This window comes from Rattus norvegicus, chromosome 10, assembly GCF_021556685.1.
Source record: "Rattus norvegicus strain SHRSP/BbbUtx chromosome 10, alternate assembly SHRSP_T2T, whole genome shotgun sequence".
In the NCBI taxonomy this organism is placed as follows: Eukaryota; Metazoa; Chordata; class Mammalia; order Rodentia; family Muridae; genus Rattus; species Rattus norvegicus.
Window position 1 is genome coordinate 61,291,991 of NC_141543.1, and position 15,347 is coordinate 61,307,337.

At 50.6% G+C, this 15,347-nt stretch overlaps 2 protein-coding genes across 4 annotated transcripts; one reads left to right on the forward strand and one right to left on the reverse strand.

The window, feature by feature from the left end:
* The first annotated feature begins 2,433 nt into the window (after positions 1–2,433).
* On the forward strand, positions 2,434–7,821 carry Eno3 (enolase 3). Of its 3 annotated transcripts, none has more exons than XM_087569941.1 (12): positions 2,434–2,525; positions 3,111–3,197; positions 3,432–3,527; positions 3,657–3,715; positions 3,862–3,931; positions 4,330–4,463; positions 5,938–6,160; positions 6,277–6,474; positions 6,670–6,871; positions 7,246–7,354; positions 7,497–7,555; positions 7,671–7,821. In XM_087569941.1, the coding sequence occupies exons 2-12, from the start codon at positions 3,113–3,115 to the stop codon at positions 7,738–7,740; spliced, it is 1,305 nt and encodes a 434-aa protein (XP_087426067.1). In that variant the 5' UTR covers positions 2,434–2,525; positions 3,111–3,112; the 3' UTR covers positions 7,741–7,821. The 3 variants fall into 3 exon arrangements, with proteins under 3 accessions (XP_087426067.1, XP_087426068.1, NP_037081.2); XM_087569942.1 differs by having other exon boundaries at positions 2,434–2,505; NM_012949.2 differs by having other exon boundaries at positions 2,444–2,492; positions 7,671–7,819.
* A 1,327-nt stretch (positions 7,822–9,148) lies between these two features.
* Positions 9,149–15,328, reverse strand: Spag7 (sperm associated antigen 7). The gene is given in 7 exon segments (NM_001107016.1): positions 9,149–9,663; positions 9,761–9,917; positions 10,020–10,109; positions 10,211–10,295; positions 10,411–10,499; positions 10,701–10,768; positions 15,107–15,328. Coding segments are annotated over 7 exon segments (684 nt in total). The 5' UTR covers positions 15,192–15,328; the 3' UTR covers positions 9,149–9,553.
* Positions 15,329–15,347: the final 19 nt, after the last annotated feature.

Below are 15,347 nucleotides of genomic sequence, written 5' to 3' on the forward strand. Positions count from 1 at the left end.
TTAAAAAGCCCTCCCCCCTTTTGCAAAATTTGCCGAGTTCGATGGAAAGCCACGCGAAAGGCTAGAGTGGTGGTGGCAAGAGAGAGGCTAAGGTTAGGGCTCGCTCCAATTCGTACGGGATACAAACCACTTTGCCGCAGAAGGAGGAAACCAGAGGAAGAAGGGGGAAAAGAGGAAAATTAGTAAAATTGAGCAAATTAAAGTGGGTTCCGGGAACCCAGGGTTAAACCGAATCATTCCTCCACCCCCCAACCCCCACCTCCGCGGGAGGGAAGGAACGGCGGGCGGCGGCGGCGCGTGCGCCCGCGCCTGCGCCGGGGCAGTGAGAAGACAGCGCGTGGGGCGGTTGGGGCTAGCGGCTTGGCTGCGCGAGCGCGCGCCTGGCAGAACAGATTTGGACCTTCGTAACCGGGAAGACGCGTCCCCAGCAGGCGGGACGGGCAGACGCCCTGGGTTTTGTGGGCTGCACCCTTCTCCACATTTTACTTAAACGATAAGGGAACAAAAGTGAAATTGACATAATACTCTAGTAATTTTCAGTACTAAAGGTCTCCAACAAGGGCACCTGTCCCAACCGTCTGCCGTGGACGCACTTGGGTTCATTCGAGCGCGTCCCTATATTCCAGAGGAATCATTCCCTTCGCTGGATCCGCTCCAGCTCAGAGCCTCGCCCCATGCCTGAACCCTGACTACAGAGGTCACTTGAATAGGGGCGCCAGCCGGGTGACAAGACGGGACTCATTTTTCAAGGCGGAAGAATACTAAAGTACCAAGAATGACAACTTTTATAAGAAGAGGAAAGTCCCCTCTACTTTGGACCCATTGGGGCTTTCTTCTTTTCCCGTAAAACTTTTGCTAAGTATTTGTGTGCGATCAGGTCACTTGCCGCCGTGCAGGTCTAGGGGGGAATGGCAGGCCAGTGAGGCTGGAGGGAGTGAAGGAATCACTCGGGACCCTAGCCTCCGAGGGGCTCGGCCGCTTCCGGTCCCTCGGAGGAGGGGCGCCGGGGTATGCAGCCTCTCCCAGTGGAGGGATTTGGTTCGCTGCCTCTCTGGAGCCGGGTTAGGCTCCCTGATGTTCATCTCAAAATTCTGGCTCCCCACGACCCCCCCCCCCCCCAGCCCTAGTTCTTCGACAGCCGCGTGGCTGAGTCACGGGCGGGGCCGCGCTGGGGCACGTGGCGGTCTGCGCCCGCCATCCCTTGACCTCTGATCTGCGCGCCTCCCGCCCGGGGGTGAAAAAATCCTGCCGGGAGTGGCAGGATGATAAGAGGGGAGGGGCGGGACGGGGACGCGACGGCAGGTGGGGACCCTAGGGTGGAGGCAAGAAGGGCCACCCCGAGGGTAGGGCGGAGGGGAAGGAGCGCTCGAGAGCCTGCCGCTGCGTGAGTCACCCGCTCCAGCGCCGGCGAGTGAAAAGCTGAGGCGCCCTGGGAAAAGAGCCGGTCGGCCCGCCAGGCTTCCGCGGAGCGCGGGGCAGACCCCACACTAGCCCTGGCCCTGCCAAGGAGGAGAGAATTACCGAGTGCAGAGATTCATTTCCTGCGGTGCTGCAAATGGATGGACAGAGTGGCCACAGGCGTCCAAGAGCTTACAAAGGGTCATCCCCTTGTCCCGTCCATTCATAGTTTTTTGTTTGTTTGTTTTTTTCCATTCGTGGTATAATACCATTCTTTGACAGGCAAGGGTTGAACGCTGAAGCGCCCACAGTCGGTGGGGAAAAGGACTCCTCACCACTTAGGCTTCACGCAGGGACATAAATGCTGTCCCAGCAGTATCTGTCAGGCGCCAGGCCAAAGCTCAGTGCTGGTCTATATTCGTCTCCTGGCCTCTCATCGCTCATCACTGGCCAAGAGAGGATAGGGCGGAGTGGTGCCGAAATGGCTGTTGTGAGGACCCTGAGAGGTGAAAGCGCTGGCCTTCTTTGGTCGAGGGGTGTCGACTTTAGACCACAGAGCTTGCTCAGCATCACTGATGCCTTCCCCCAACTGCGTGGCCTGCACCGCCTGCCTCCAAGTCGAGCACGTGTACATGTCAGTCTTGCAGCCCCTTTTCTAGGCCCCCTCCTCAGCCTGCCGGGCTCAGATTACCCCTGGCCTTTTAAAAAGGGCACTTGGTTTCTCTTTAACCTTTGCAAGTGGGGAATGTAAGTTTGAGGGGGAAAGACCCTTCCATCAGAAGCCTCTCTCCTGCTTTCCCAAATAGTGGACTTCAAAGTAGAGACTTTTATTTGGGGACAGAAAGAAAATGCATGAGGGTAGTCACTAACTTTTGAGAAGGGGATACATGCCCTAGGCCAGAGTCTTCTGCTTCAGGCTGTAGTGGGCACTTGGCTATCTGCCCCGTGTGAGGGGAGGAGGATGGAATGAGAGGCGGGGCTGGCTGGGGTACAGGATGGCTTGGAGATAAATGCCCAGCCTGAGAGGGGTGAGCTGACACTGTCCCAGCTGCTACCTAGGCACTCTACTCAAAGTTCCAAAGAAGACATTACAGGTTTGGAAAAAACGTCAGTTACGCGGTGTGCAGGTGCGGGCGGGGTGGTGCTTGCTTGGAAAAAGTGAGGGGGATTTTGGCTTTTTTCTTCCTAGGACAGAGGGTACTTGAAAGAGAGAGGCCAGGTTGGAGGAAGCAGAACTCAATACAGAAGGGTACTGACAGATATAAGAAAGACTCTGAAGAATGGGGAAGGAGATAAGACACAATCGAGCCAGGCAGAGAATCTGGGATCTGGGAGGATTTGGGAATGGACAGTGAGAACCAGATAGGTATAAGGTGTAGGAAGATGTGGCAAGCAGATTACTTAATCATAAAGGTGCAAGGAGGCATAAACTTGGTGAAGTATCCAGGGAGTGGTGTCGTCTGGGGAATTATAAAGTTATGAGCCCTTGATTTTGAGATTGGGAGGGTGCAACAAGAGCTATTCCAGTGTGGGGGGGGGGAGGGGACCAGCCTGCCTTCCTCTTTGGTCTGTGACCTTTTTATAGGGTATTTTTAGCTCCAGCACCTGCCTTCTTCGGGTGGAGAAGACTCTTAAAAGGGCAAGGGATTTCTAGTTCCTTAAGGGATCAACTGTCCACACTTGCTCACTCACTCACATCTCTTGTGGTGCAGCCATGGCCATGCAAAAAATCTTTGCCCGAGAAATCCTGGACTCCAGGGGCAACCCCACAGTGGAGGTGGACCTGCACACAGCCAAGGGTAACACAGGCCTGCTGAAATGGTTTGCCTCAGAAAACCCTCAGCCTCACTGGCTCCTTCCCCAAGAGTTCTATGCCACATCCTCTCCTTCGTCAGAGGTTCCTTCCCCCAGACTTCTTTGCAAAGCTGGGGGAAGCAGGAGTCTCTGTATTTGCTCCTATTCCTGGGTCCAGGGAGGTGACCCCAGACCTTTGTGGGTGGACTCCTTCTGATCCGCCAGTTCCTCCTGCCCAGGTCGATTCCGAGCGGCTGTGCCAAGCGGAGCTTCCACGGGTATCTATGAAGCACTGGAGCTACGAGATGGAGACAAATCACGATACCTGGGGAAAGGTGAGCAGAGACTCACCCAGCCCGGGAGGAGCTGACTCAGGGAGAGAGGACTGGACCCCAAAGTCAGGGGCCCCACATGGGAAGAGGCCTAACCCACTCAGTCATCTGAACCTGTTCTCTGGACTCCAGGAGTGCTGAAGGCTGTGGAGCACATCAACAAGACTCTCGGCCCTGCTCTGCTGGAAAAGGCAAGTCGAGGAGCCAGCTCCCCTTCCCTCGTCCCTGAGACCCCGTGCCTTCCCCCAGGTAGCCCCACTCTGAGTATTATCCCTCATCCTTCATCCTGCACATTACCTGACTGATTCCTGAGAAACCCAACCTCTGCCTCTTTCAGAAACTAAGTGTTGTGGATCAAGAAAAAGTTGACAAATTTATGATTGAGCTGGACGGAACCGAGAATAAGTGTGAGTGAGATTGCCAGAGGTGGGGAGGGTGCCGTGTGCATCGAGGGTGGAGGAGAAACCACTGACAGCTGGCTAGGCTCTTTCTGCCCCACATCTTGGGGCACACCGTAGCCGTAGCTGGGTAGCCTTTTATTCATTCCACAGGCATTTCCTGATGCCTGGCTTCTGCCAGGCCTGGCTGGCTGGCAGTAGACACATATGAAACTCTTGGCCCAGGGAAGAGGGAGGGGGTGAACGCCCAGAGATCCACAGGCTAGGAAAGAGAGATGAGTTAACAAAACCTTAATATCAAGTGGTTTAGGAAGCTTCTTCCTGGGGTGACAGGAGGGAATGGTCCAGGAATTAAGCCCCAAACCTGTAAGAGCTCTTATCCTTTCTCCTTGCTTGCCTCTCTCTAGCCAAGTTTGGGGCCAATGCCATCCTGGGTGTGTCCCTGGCTGTTTGTAAGGCTGGAGCAGCTGAGAAAGGGGTCCCTCTCTACCGACACATTGCAGACCTCGCAGGGAATCCCGACCTTGTACTTCCCGTGCCTGTGAGTGTGTTCGTGCTGAATCTCTCTGACAGCTGCCCCTCCTTAGCTAGGAATGTTTGAGCACCCCCCTCCCCTGAAAATCTACCTTTTCAGATCCTGTTCCAAAGAAGCATTTCCTGAAATGAAGTCTTTCCTGCTGGGCTCCAGCCCCTCCTTCTTTCCCACCATCTAAAGTTAAGCCTCTTGAGGCTTCCTTCCCTTGCCAGGTCCCTTCCTTCACACCCCAGGCTTAGGCCAGCTACTCAGACCTCACTCCTGTCTCGTTCCTGCAGTCAGATGTGAAAGCGTCTTCAGGGCAAAGATCCCAGTCTATCTTTGTATCTTCTGAAACTTCTTAGAACGTTGTCCTCTTAGTAGTAGCCCCTTGGATTTTGTAGGGTGCAGAAAGAACTCCATTTACCTGGGTAAATGTGTGCTGTGAAATGAACCAGCCTTGTCAGAGACCCCAGGGCCTCAAACTCATTGAGGAATGTCAAAGCCTCCCCTAGGCTAAGGTTCAGAGGCATGATGAAGCCTTCCTCCTTCCTCGGTGACCAAGTGCAAGTATTGAGAGTAGGTGCATAATATGTCTACCGTAGCCCCTTCCTCTTTGGGTGTTTATGGTCTGAAGACTGCTCCTCTCCAAAGACTGCTCTTACCAAGATCCCCTTAACCTGCTCCTGTGGTCCAGCCGTATACCATAAACCCCACTCCGTGTTTATATGTATGCAGTGACCCACTTCTCTGCTCAGCTCCATATAATAAACATGTGAGCTCTGTGTAGTAAACACATCGAGCTTCTGGAGTGCTGAGGTTTTTCCATCAGAGAGCTCACTCTGTCCTGTCTGTGTGTCCAGTCTGTCTTGTCTTCATTCTCTTGCTACCCCAGTCACGTCCATCCTTGGAGCCCTGCCTGGGCAGGACAGAACATAATAACGTTACCATTTATTGTTACTAAGAAGACTGTCTTACAATTCCGGAGACACCTGCTGGGTTCAGACCCTTGCCTTTCCCATTGTCTAGTTGTGTGATCTTAGGCAAGTTATTTAACCTCATGCCTCACTTCGCTCATCTGTAAAGAAAAATTAGTAAGGGTGTACAGTTAATAGAGGTTTTTTTTTTTTTTTTTTTTTTTGGTTCTTTTTTTTGGAGCTGGGGACCGAACCCAGGGCCTTGCGCTTCCTAGGCAAGCGCTCTACCACTGAGCTAAATCCCCAGCCCCAATAGAGGTGTTTTGAGAGTGAAACAAGCTCATTCGTTTAGAATACCATAAAATTATTCCTTGTCGTATTAATATTTGATTTCTCTTAATTGTCAGAACAGTAGGGAAGTAAGCATTGTTACCATTTTGTACAAAGAGGGAAAGGCTCTTAGGAGTACAATGATGCATCCTAGACCATTGAGCTAGGGGGCAGAGTGCAGCTTCCACTTCCAGTTCCCTCTCACCTTTGACCCCTATGCCACCCAGCTCTGAGCACCCACTTCTGTGTCCCAGGCCTTCAATGTGATCAACGGGGGCTCTCATGCTGGAAACAAGTTGGCCATGCAGGAGTTCATGATTCTGCCAGTGGGAGCCAGCTCTTTCAAGGAAGCCATGCGCATTGGCGCTGAGGTCTACCACCACCTCAAGGGGGTCATCAAAGCCAAGTATGGGAAGGATGCCACCAATGTGGGGGACGAGGGTGGCTTTGCACCCAACATCCTGGAGAACAATGAGGGTCAGTGCTGAGCATCCTGGGGCGTAGACGACCTGAGTCCTCCTGAGGGGGTGGGGTGGGGAACGGCTGCGAATACAGGGATACCAGAGCCTCAGGTCATTTCTTGTCCCTCCTAGCCCTGGAACTACTAAAGACAGCCATTCAGGCAGCTGGTTACCCAGACAAGGTGGTGATTGGCATGGATGTGGCAGCATCTGAATTCTATCGCAATGGGAAGTATGATCTGGACTTCAAGTCACCTGATGATCCTGCGAGGCACATCAGTGGGGAGAAGCTCGGGGAGCTGTACAAGTCCTTCATCAAGAACTATCCCGGTGAGACTTCCACCTGCCTTTTCCCTGCCTGTCTTCTGCAGTTACCTAACACGGCTTTCAGTATTTAGCGTTGTCACAATTCCGGTGTTTCCATCCTTAGCTCATTCATCACTGCCTCCCTTTAGTCTCTGCCACCTGTCACCCCTCCATCAGGTCTCTGTCTCTAACCCATCTATGCTCCCAACTCCCTACCAGTGGTCTCCATTGAAGACCCCTTTGACCAGGATGACTGGGCAACATGGACCTCATTCCTCTCTGGGGTGGACATCCAGATTGTGGGAGATGACCTGACAGTCACCAACCCCAAGAGGATTGCTCAGGCTGTTGAGAAGAAGGCCTGCAATTGCCTGCTGCTGAAGGTCAACCAGATCGGCTCTGTGACAGAATCCATCCAGGCGTGAGTGCCTCCTGGCTCAGGCTCACTGTGGCCACCCCTCAACTCCAGCTCAAGCCACTGCGGCGGCCCTTGCCATGAGTGCCTTTCCCTGGGCACCTGGCCTACTCAAGCTTCTTAACCCCAAGGCTATGACTAACTCTTGGCTTGTTTCTCAGACTTTGGCCACTGTGGCTCTGCCATGTCCCTTAACCTCCCTCCTGTATTGTGTTCTTCTTACCATCTTCTGACCACCCTAATCCAAGACCCAAAATCTCTCCTACTTCCAAAAGAACTCAGTCACTGTCCAAAACAAATGGCAATCCTACCTTGCCTGCCCCTGGCTTTCTTATCGAGGTGCTCACATTAAGGCCTCATCAAATGTCCTTCCCACACAGCTGTAAACTGGCACAGTCTAATGGCTGGGGAGTGATGGTGAGCCACCGCTCTGGGGAGACCGAAGACACTTTCATTGCTGATCTTGTGGTGGGACTCTGCACAGGACAGGTACTCAGGGTTTCCCTCTACCGAGTATTTCACCAGGTTCCTTGGTCACCTTGGTATCACTTGGGCCACCTAAGGTAGATACTACTACAGCCTGTTCTTTTGGGGCCCAAATCAACTCCTCCAAATCTTTTTCCCACCTCAGATCAAGACTGGTGCTCCCTGCCGTTCAGAGCGTCTGGCAAAATACAACCAGCTTATGAGGTACAGTTTGTACAGAGGCCTGGACAGAGGGGTGAGGAAGGAGCGCCTGGGTTAGAAGGTAGTAGCTCTGATTTTCTTTTTTTTTTTTTTTTTTCTTTTTTTTTTTGTATTGTAGGATTGAGGAGGCTCTCGGAGACAAAGCTGTCTTTGCTGGACGAAAGTTCCGTAATCCAAAGGCCAAATGAGAAGCTGGAGATTCCAGGATTCCACAGGACAGACACAGGCCTTCAAGCCCTTCTCCCAGAAATAAACACTGCCAAACAAGACCATGGTGTGCTCCTTGGTGGAAGGAAGGAGGGAACAGAAGAGCTCGCCAGGAAGGACAGAGAGGGGCTGGGGCTGTGGAGTGGAAGGGGCGGGGGGATGGGTAAACAGGTAGCAAGGAAGAAGGCAGGGAATATCATGTGACCTGCTCTGACAAGGAAGTGAGGGATTTGAAAACTCAGTGGATGTAGAACAGAGGATTTTGAATTTTGAAATGAAGCTAGGGACAGCACAACTGTTTGTGAAAAGGAGCTGGAGGGGAGTCAGTGGAAGGTAGAAGCGGCCCCGGGGTAGGCAGCTTGGGATAGAGAGGGACTGAGGGTCCTGTGCTTCCAGTCTTGGAGGGATCTGGATCAGGCTGCAGCCAGACTGAGTGCATCTCGAGGATTAAAGGATAATGAGGTCATTTACCACTTCAGTGGAGCTTGTGAGGATCTGAAGTGTGCAAAATACTTGACATTATTAACCCACATGAGCTTTGAAACAGCTGTATCAGACATTTACCTTTTTTATCCCCCCTTTTATGCACCAGGAAACCAAGGCATAATGAGTTGAACATAGCTTATTCAACACAGCAGAGTTAGCACTGCTAAAGCCAGGACACAAAGCCTGGCTTTAGCCTTACAAATAACGTGTTTTAGCTGGGTATGGTGGCTTACATCTGTAAGCTTAGGCCTTGGGAGACAGGGAGGGGATAGTAAGTCTCAAGACAGCTTGGGCTTAAGCTTAGGGGGCATCAGTGGCTAGGGGCATTTGTTGGCTCTTACAAGCACCAGGCTTCAGTTCCCAGCACCTAGCAGCCCACAACTATTAGTAACTGCAGTTCTAGGGACTCCATTGCCCTCTTCTGAGCACCACCAGTAGCAGGCATGCACATGGTGCAAATCCTTACATTCAGGTAAAACATTCATACACACAAATCTAACAGAAGTATCATGCTGGCGTAGTGATGAGTGCCCAGTAGTCATAAGGACCTGAGTTCAATCTCTAGCATCACAAAAATTAAACAGTGTGAAAGCGGCCCAGGAGCAGTGCTCATTATCGGCCATCATTAGCTCACACAGACAGCAGCTTTACACTGGTCAATCTAACTCGTTTCTCTGCCAGTGGAAGTAACATCCACCATTTATTCATTCATCCTTCCTTCCTTCTTTCCTTCTTTCCCCTCTCCTCCCCTCCTTCCTTCCTTTCTACAAGGTTTCTCTATGTAGCTCTGGCTGTCCTGGAACTTTCTCTGTAGATCAGGCTGGCCTCATCTGCCTGCTTTACTTCCCAAGTGCTAGGATTAAAGGCATGCGCCACCACTAGTTTAGTATCCACATTTCTATTTACAAGTCAGAACATTGGGTCAAACTGTTTATTCAATGTAAAGTAACCCAGGCCCATGGGGAAGAAAGTTCCAAGGGTAATAGAGAATAATACAGATTAAATACCCACTCACACATTTACACACTCACACATTTACACACATGCATTCTCTCTCTCTCTCTCTCTCTCTCTCTCTCTCTCTCTCTCTCTCACACACACACACACACACACACACACACACACACACACACAAACCATACATCCAAATTCCAGCAGTGATAAACACCTGCTTCTCCTCCAGCCTGAGTGGCAGCTGGCAGGGCCTCATAGTTTAGAGATGGAGCTCCAGGATGGGTCCTGATAGCAGCAGCCTTGTCCCTCCATGCCCCTGCTTTGCTGGAGGTCAAAGCAAGGTGGGTGGGATGCCTAGGAGGTGGTTGGCAACTCTTCCCCACTCTGCCGAAGACGTTTCTTGGCTCTGATCTCATTCATGGCCTCTTCTATGGAGCGTGTGTCCCGCTTGTTGGCCACAGGCACTGGCAGCAGAGGGGAGAGTGGGCAAGATCTCAGTCTCTGCTCACTTCCCCCAAACTATATTCTCCCCCATCTCCCCCAGCTCCTGCCACGGCTCACCACAGCCATAGGTCTTGTTGGCCTGTAGCATGTGGGCTGCATCTTTGGCTGCTCCCTTGCCAATAAGGTGGCTATACTTGTCCTTGTAGTCGCTGGTAGGACTCACAACCGCAGGTCCCTGCTGGGCTGCCTCCTCCTCCTGCTTCTGAGCTAGCTCCTAAGGGCACAGAGGTAGGGTACCTGTGCTCAAGGCCCTGGCGCCAGCTTGCTTCTTCCAAGTGATGGTTATGGGCTTCAGGGCCTGCCAGGATCAGCTCACCTTTAGTTTCCGCTTCTCCTCAGCCTTCTGGGGGTCCCACTCTTCTCCATGACGGTAGGAATCTAGCTCTTCATCTGAAGGTGCAAACTCCTAGAGATGAAGAGAAAGACAGAGTCAAGGTCCAAATATGAGGCGTGTCATTTGCTCAGGTGCAGGGATAGGCTGAGCAGGGAGTGGGCCAGGCTTGTTACCTTTTTGAAGATCATGACATAGCGACAGTCATCATCTTCTCCAAAAGAGAAGGATGTGAGGCCAGCCACCTCTACCACATCATGTCTGCAAAGAGAAGGCAGGACAGTATGTACGTGACCATGAGGAGTCTAGTCCTGAGTGGCTCGTTCATGTCCCTTTGTTGCTCATTTCTTGCCTCCCCAAGCGCAGAGGCACTCACAGTATGCTCCTCTCTATCTTGTTCATAGGCTGAAACCTTTTCTTGATCTGTCCACTGTCCTGGATGAAGTCAGACACCTCTCTCTCCATCTTAGGAGAGACGGAAAGGGGAGGACATGAGATGACAGCTCCACCACACTTTTTAAAACCTCCCACTGCTTTCCCAGTTCCCGGCCATGGGCTTTGAGCTCCACCATCTGGAGACACTGTCAGTACAACCAAGTCCTCAACTTCCAGCTCTTACTGCAAATCCTTCCAGAAGCTGCCTCTGATCTCTCCAGTTGCTCTCACCCTTTTACGAAACTCCACTTTTTGCTGTTTGTCTTGCTCTTGCAGTTTCTTCAGGCGGGCAGCCTGTTCTAGGGGCGAGAAAGGAGCACATGAGGCCGGGGCTGATGCATGGGTAGTGAGCTGGTCAGGTGAAAGGATGTGTGATAACCACTGGGAAGCACTGTGCTTAAGACAGTAGGGCTACTGTTCACTTACCAAGGATTCCCTGATGTTCACTCTGCAACTGGGCTAAGACCCAGAGTACCAAGATGGCAGAAAGTTTTTCCCTTCCAGAGCTTAGTGTAGTGCGAGTCACATAGAATCACACACACCCAACTTACCAACTCTACCAGACACCCAATTAGCATTCACTCAATACCTACAATATACACTGGCTACAGGGGAATGATTTATCTTTACCTCTCTCTATATATATAATTACTATTTTAGAGATAGCGTCTCCCTATACAGTCCTGGCTGGCCTGGAACTCATTATGTAGACCAGGTTAGACTCAAAATCAGGTACCTGCCTGCTTCTGCCTCTGAAAGGCATGCACTTCCACAACCAGCTTTTAACTTCCTATATTGTATATGCATACATACATGTGTGTATAGAACACACACACACACACACACACACACACACACACACACACACACACACTCTCTTTTCTTTCTTTCTTTTCTTTTTCTTTTTTTTCTTTTTTTTCTTTTTTTGAGACAGAGTTTCTCTCTATGTGGCCCTGACTGCCCTAGAACTCTCTATACAGATCAGGCTGGCCTTGAACTCATAGAGATCAGCCTGCCTCTGCCTCCTGGGTGTTCCAATTAAGGCAAACTTCCTATATTTTATAGTGCCCCCCTCCATGTCAAAGATGGGGATGAAGCTAAAATGGCTCATCTGTCACCTTTCTCACCTGTCCTGTTTTTGTTTTGTCAACTTGACACAAGGTAAAGTTACCTGAGAGGAAGGAACCTTAACTGAGAACATGCCTCCATAAGACTGGTCTGTAGGCCAGTCTTCGGAGTACCGTCTCGACTGATGATTCATATGGGAGGGTCCATCCCATTGCGGGTGGTGCCACCCCTGGGCCGGTAGTCCTGGGGTAAGAAAGCAGGCTAGCAAGCCATGAGGAGCAGGCCAGTGAGCACCACTTCCCTGCTTCAGTTCCTGCCTTGACTTACTTCCTTTGATGATAGAGCACTGACTGCTCTCTCAGAGGTCCTGAGTTCAATTCCCAGCAATCACATGGTGCTCATAGCCATGCAGGGATCTGATTCCCCCTTTGCTGGGTCTGGAGACAGTTGACAGTGTACACAAATACATAAAATAGTACATAAATCTTAAAAAAGAGAAACCCTAAGATAGAAATTGGTAAGAAAAGAATCAAGGACCTCTAGTTTGTCAGGCCTTGAACTCTGAAGTCTTTAACTGGACAGGAAGTGAACAGAGTTAACCCTCCAGCAGCTTATAGCCTTGTAAGAGAAGTGGGTATGTATATGTATACATATATACATATATGTATATATGTATGCATATACAATATAGGAAGTTAAAAGTTGGTTGTGGGAGTGCATGCCTTTCAGAAGCAGGCAGGTACCTGATTTTGAGTCTAGTGTTGTGAGAGGTTTGGCCATGCTGGGTTTTCTTGGGGACTGAGGTCTGGGTGCTGAAGAAATCATGTGCTTCCTCACAGCAATAGGAACCCTAAAACATCACCCTTTTCTTTGGGGGTATAGGTGTCTAAAGTTAGCCATAAATAAACTCTCCTCTTTTACTGACTGCTCCTTCCCTTTCTCAGCTTCTGCCTTTATACCAGATCATCCTCTCTGCCCTTAGGGGACAAATGGACCCCAGGGAATATACCTAGACATGAGACTGAGGTGCAACCCCAACTATAAGCAGTACCTGCCTGCCTGCCCTCTCTCCCTACCGCCTAGCTTTGAGACTCCTGGGATGACTTGAAACTCACTAAGAAATACATGCTGGCCTCAAACTTACAGATAATGCTAGCCTAGGATTGACTGATGTGGTATTGAGGATTGAACCTAAGGCCTTCCACATGCCAAGTAAGTGTTTTACCACTGACTAACATTCCTAGCCCTCAGACTACCTTTTTTCATTAGATTTATCTTTATCTTGTTGTTTTTTTTAATTATTTATCAATTATTTTATAAGTACACTGTTGCTGTCTTCAGACACACCAGAAGAGGGCATCAGATCCCCTTACAGATGGCTGTGAGCCACCATGTGGTTGCTGGGAATTGAACTCAGGACCTCTGGAAGAGCAGTCAGTGCTCTTAACCACTGAGCCATCTCTCCAGCCCCCGATTTATCTTTATCTTAATTATGCATATGTGTATATGTATGAATCCAAGTGCCCACAGGGGTCTGAAGTGTCAGATTCCCCCCCAGGAGCGGGGTTACAAGCAACTGTAACCTGATGTGGGTTCTGCGAATCTAACTCAGGAAGTGCAGTTTAAGCTCATAATCACTGAGCCACCTCTCCAGCCCACCGAGCTACTTTTAACTGGGTCTCTTACCCTGCCTGTCTTTTTCCATGGTAGGTGTTTGCTGCCCCTTGTGATTTGGACACAGGCATCTTCCTCCTGTTCCTCAGCCTCAAATGTCCCTTCCTCTTTCTTCTGGTATTTCAAAATCCTAGGCCCACTTCTTCCACAAGACTGAGTCCCCAAAGTGATACTGAACTCTTCCTACTCTCTAAGTCACCCCATGCTTCTGCATGTTGTTCCTTTTCTCTGGAATGTTCTTCCTCCTCTTGCAAACACCAATTCCTCACCACGAGTCAAGACTTCTTCCTCCATGCTCTAAGCACATTCACTGCTTAAGACATGCTTTTTTTGTTTAGTTTTGTCCCATCTTCCCACCCCCACCCCACCCCTACCCCTCTTACTTACTGCTCCTTCCCTTTCTCAGCTTCTGCCTTTCCCTCTATAAGCTGCTGGAGGGTTAACCCTGTTCACCTCCTGTCCAGTTAAAAACATCAGAGTTCAAGGCCTGACAAACTAGGAGGTTCTTGTCTGTCTGACTTCACTATCTTGGCCTTTTATTGTTTTCTAATTGCTTTTCCAATCTTTTCTGCATCTTGGGAGGTAGAATTAAGAACTTTAAGGCTGCGAAGTCACATCTGGGTTCCAAATTCAGCTTAGTAACCTGAGACCCAAGGCAAGTGGCTAAAGCCTCCTATTCTGACAGCTGATGTGAGCACTCCTGTTACTCATCTGAACATTAAGTAACTCTAACTCCTGTTTCCTATTAAGTTCTGCTTTCCCATAGCTTTTGAACGGACTTCACCCCCTTTACTGAATTGAATTACCTATTCTTTGTTGCTCAGCTCACTTCAGGCAAGCCTGGGATTCCCAATTAATCTCTCCTACACATATATTTCTTTCAAAGGACTTAATTGGTTATTAAAATTCTGTGTATCATTAATAAACTTCCCAGACATGGTCTGTAATCCCCTCGATGAGTACCTTTGGCTCCACAAGTTTCGTAAATAAGGGACTAAAGATATTTAAGTCTTTGAACATTCTGAAAGCATCTTGTCTCCTTTGGGCAGATGGGGAGTAGGTGCCGGTATGAGACTTGCCCAAGATCAAGGCTCACGTGGTTGGGAGCTAGATGCACCTGAGGCTGTCCTTCCCACAGGGTCCTTCCCATGCTCTCCGAACCAACACTGAGTAGGCCTCTTCCGGCCTCACCCTACCCTGGCTGCCAAACTCCAGCGAGCTTTCTGGTTCGCTACTGAGCGAGGGGGTTGGGGGGGAGGGGGAGAGGTGGCGAATCTGAGCCTGCGGGGTATTCTCATCTCTCCAATCAACATCACGATCTAGTTGGGTAGCACAGGAATTTAAGGCTGCAGTTAGGGAAGGGCTGTAGAAGGTATGAGGGACTGGGTTAACTCAAGGAGGGGCATGGATCCAGCCAACCAATGGGAGGAGCTAAAGTTGAGGCCGGTCAGAAGAGGCAACACTTTAAAGGTAGAGCTTTTGGTTGAGCTAGCCAATAGGGGGGAACAGACGGGTGGATGGGCGTGCCCTAAACCCAATCGTAATAGAACTGGAGGTACGCGGGACCGAGGCTATGAATAAGACATCCTCCAATCGGAAGAAAGGCATCCTACTAATCAGAGCTCACCAACAACAGACAGGCAGGTCCATTGACCAATCGCAAACAAGAACTCAGGATAGGGACAGGAGACAGGAGGCAGGAGATAGGCTAAGGTAGCCAATCATTGTTTGCAAAGAATAGCGGGCGGGCCGGCAGGCCTTTTAGGGACTCTGAGGGTCTCAGAAGTGGCCTTGGGGGGTGTCTTTTAGGGCAGGGGGTGGCATTATTCAGAGAGGGAAGAGTGTAGTCCCAAGAATCGGGCGAAGATACGCGGCTGTGAATTTGGGATCCTCACCTCGGGCCTTGCGCCGACTCTCCTGGTCACCGAGGCTCGGTGGCTTCTCCATGGAGCTCAGGATGGAGCCCAGTAGGTCCGCCATCTTGGGAATGAGTGAGAAGGGGGCGGTGCGTCTTAAAGGGAAGGGCGAAATGCCTTTAAGGCCGGAAACACGTCGGAAGCGAAAAATCGCGCTGCTCCGCCCCGTTTAAGGCAGCGAGCCGAGGCCGGGCGACTTGCGTGGCGACCTTCCCGCCCC

Excerpts from the sequence above, each read along its gene's own strand:
- Eno3 (XM_087569941.1), top strand. The coding sequence starts at position 3,113 with ATGGCCATGCAAAAAATCTTTGCCCGAGAAATCCTGGACTCCAGGGGC. Across the intron at positions 3,198-3,431 it reads GGACCTGCACACAGCCAAGG|GTCGATTCCGAGCGGCTGTG; the intron begins GTAACACAGGCC and ends CCTCCTGCCCAG. Across the intron at positions 7,355-7,496 it reads TGGGACTCTGCACAGGACAG|ATCAAGACTGGTGCTCCCTG; the intron begins GTACTCAGGGTT and ends TTCCCACCTCAG.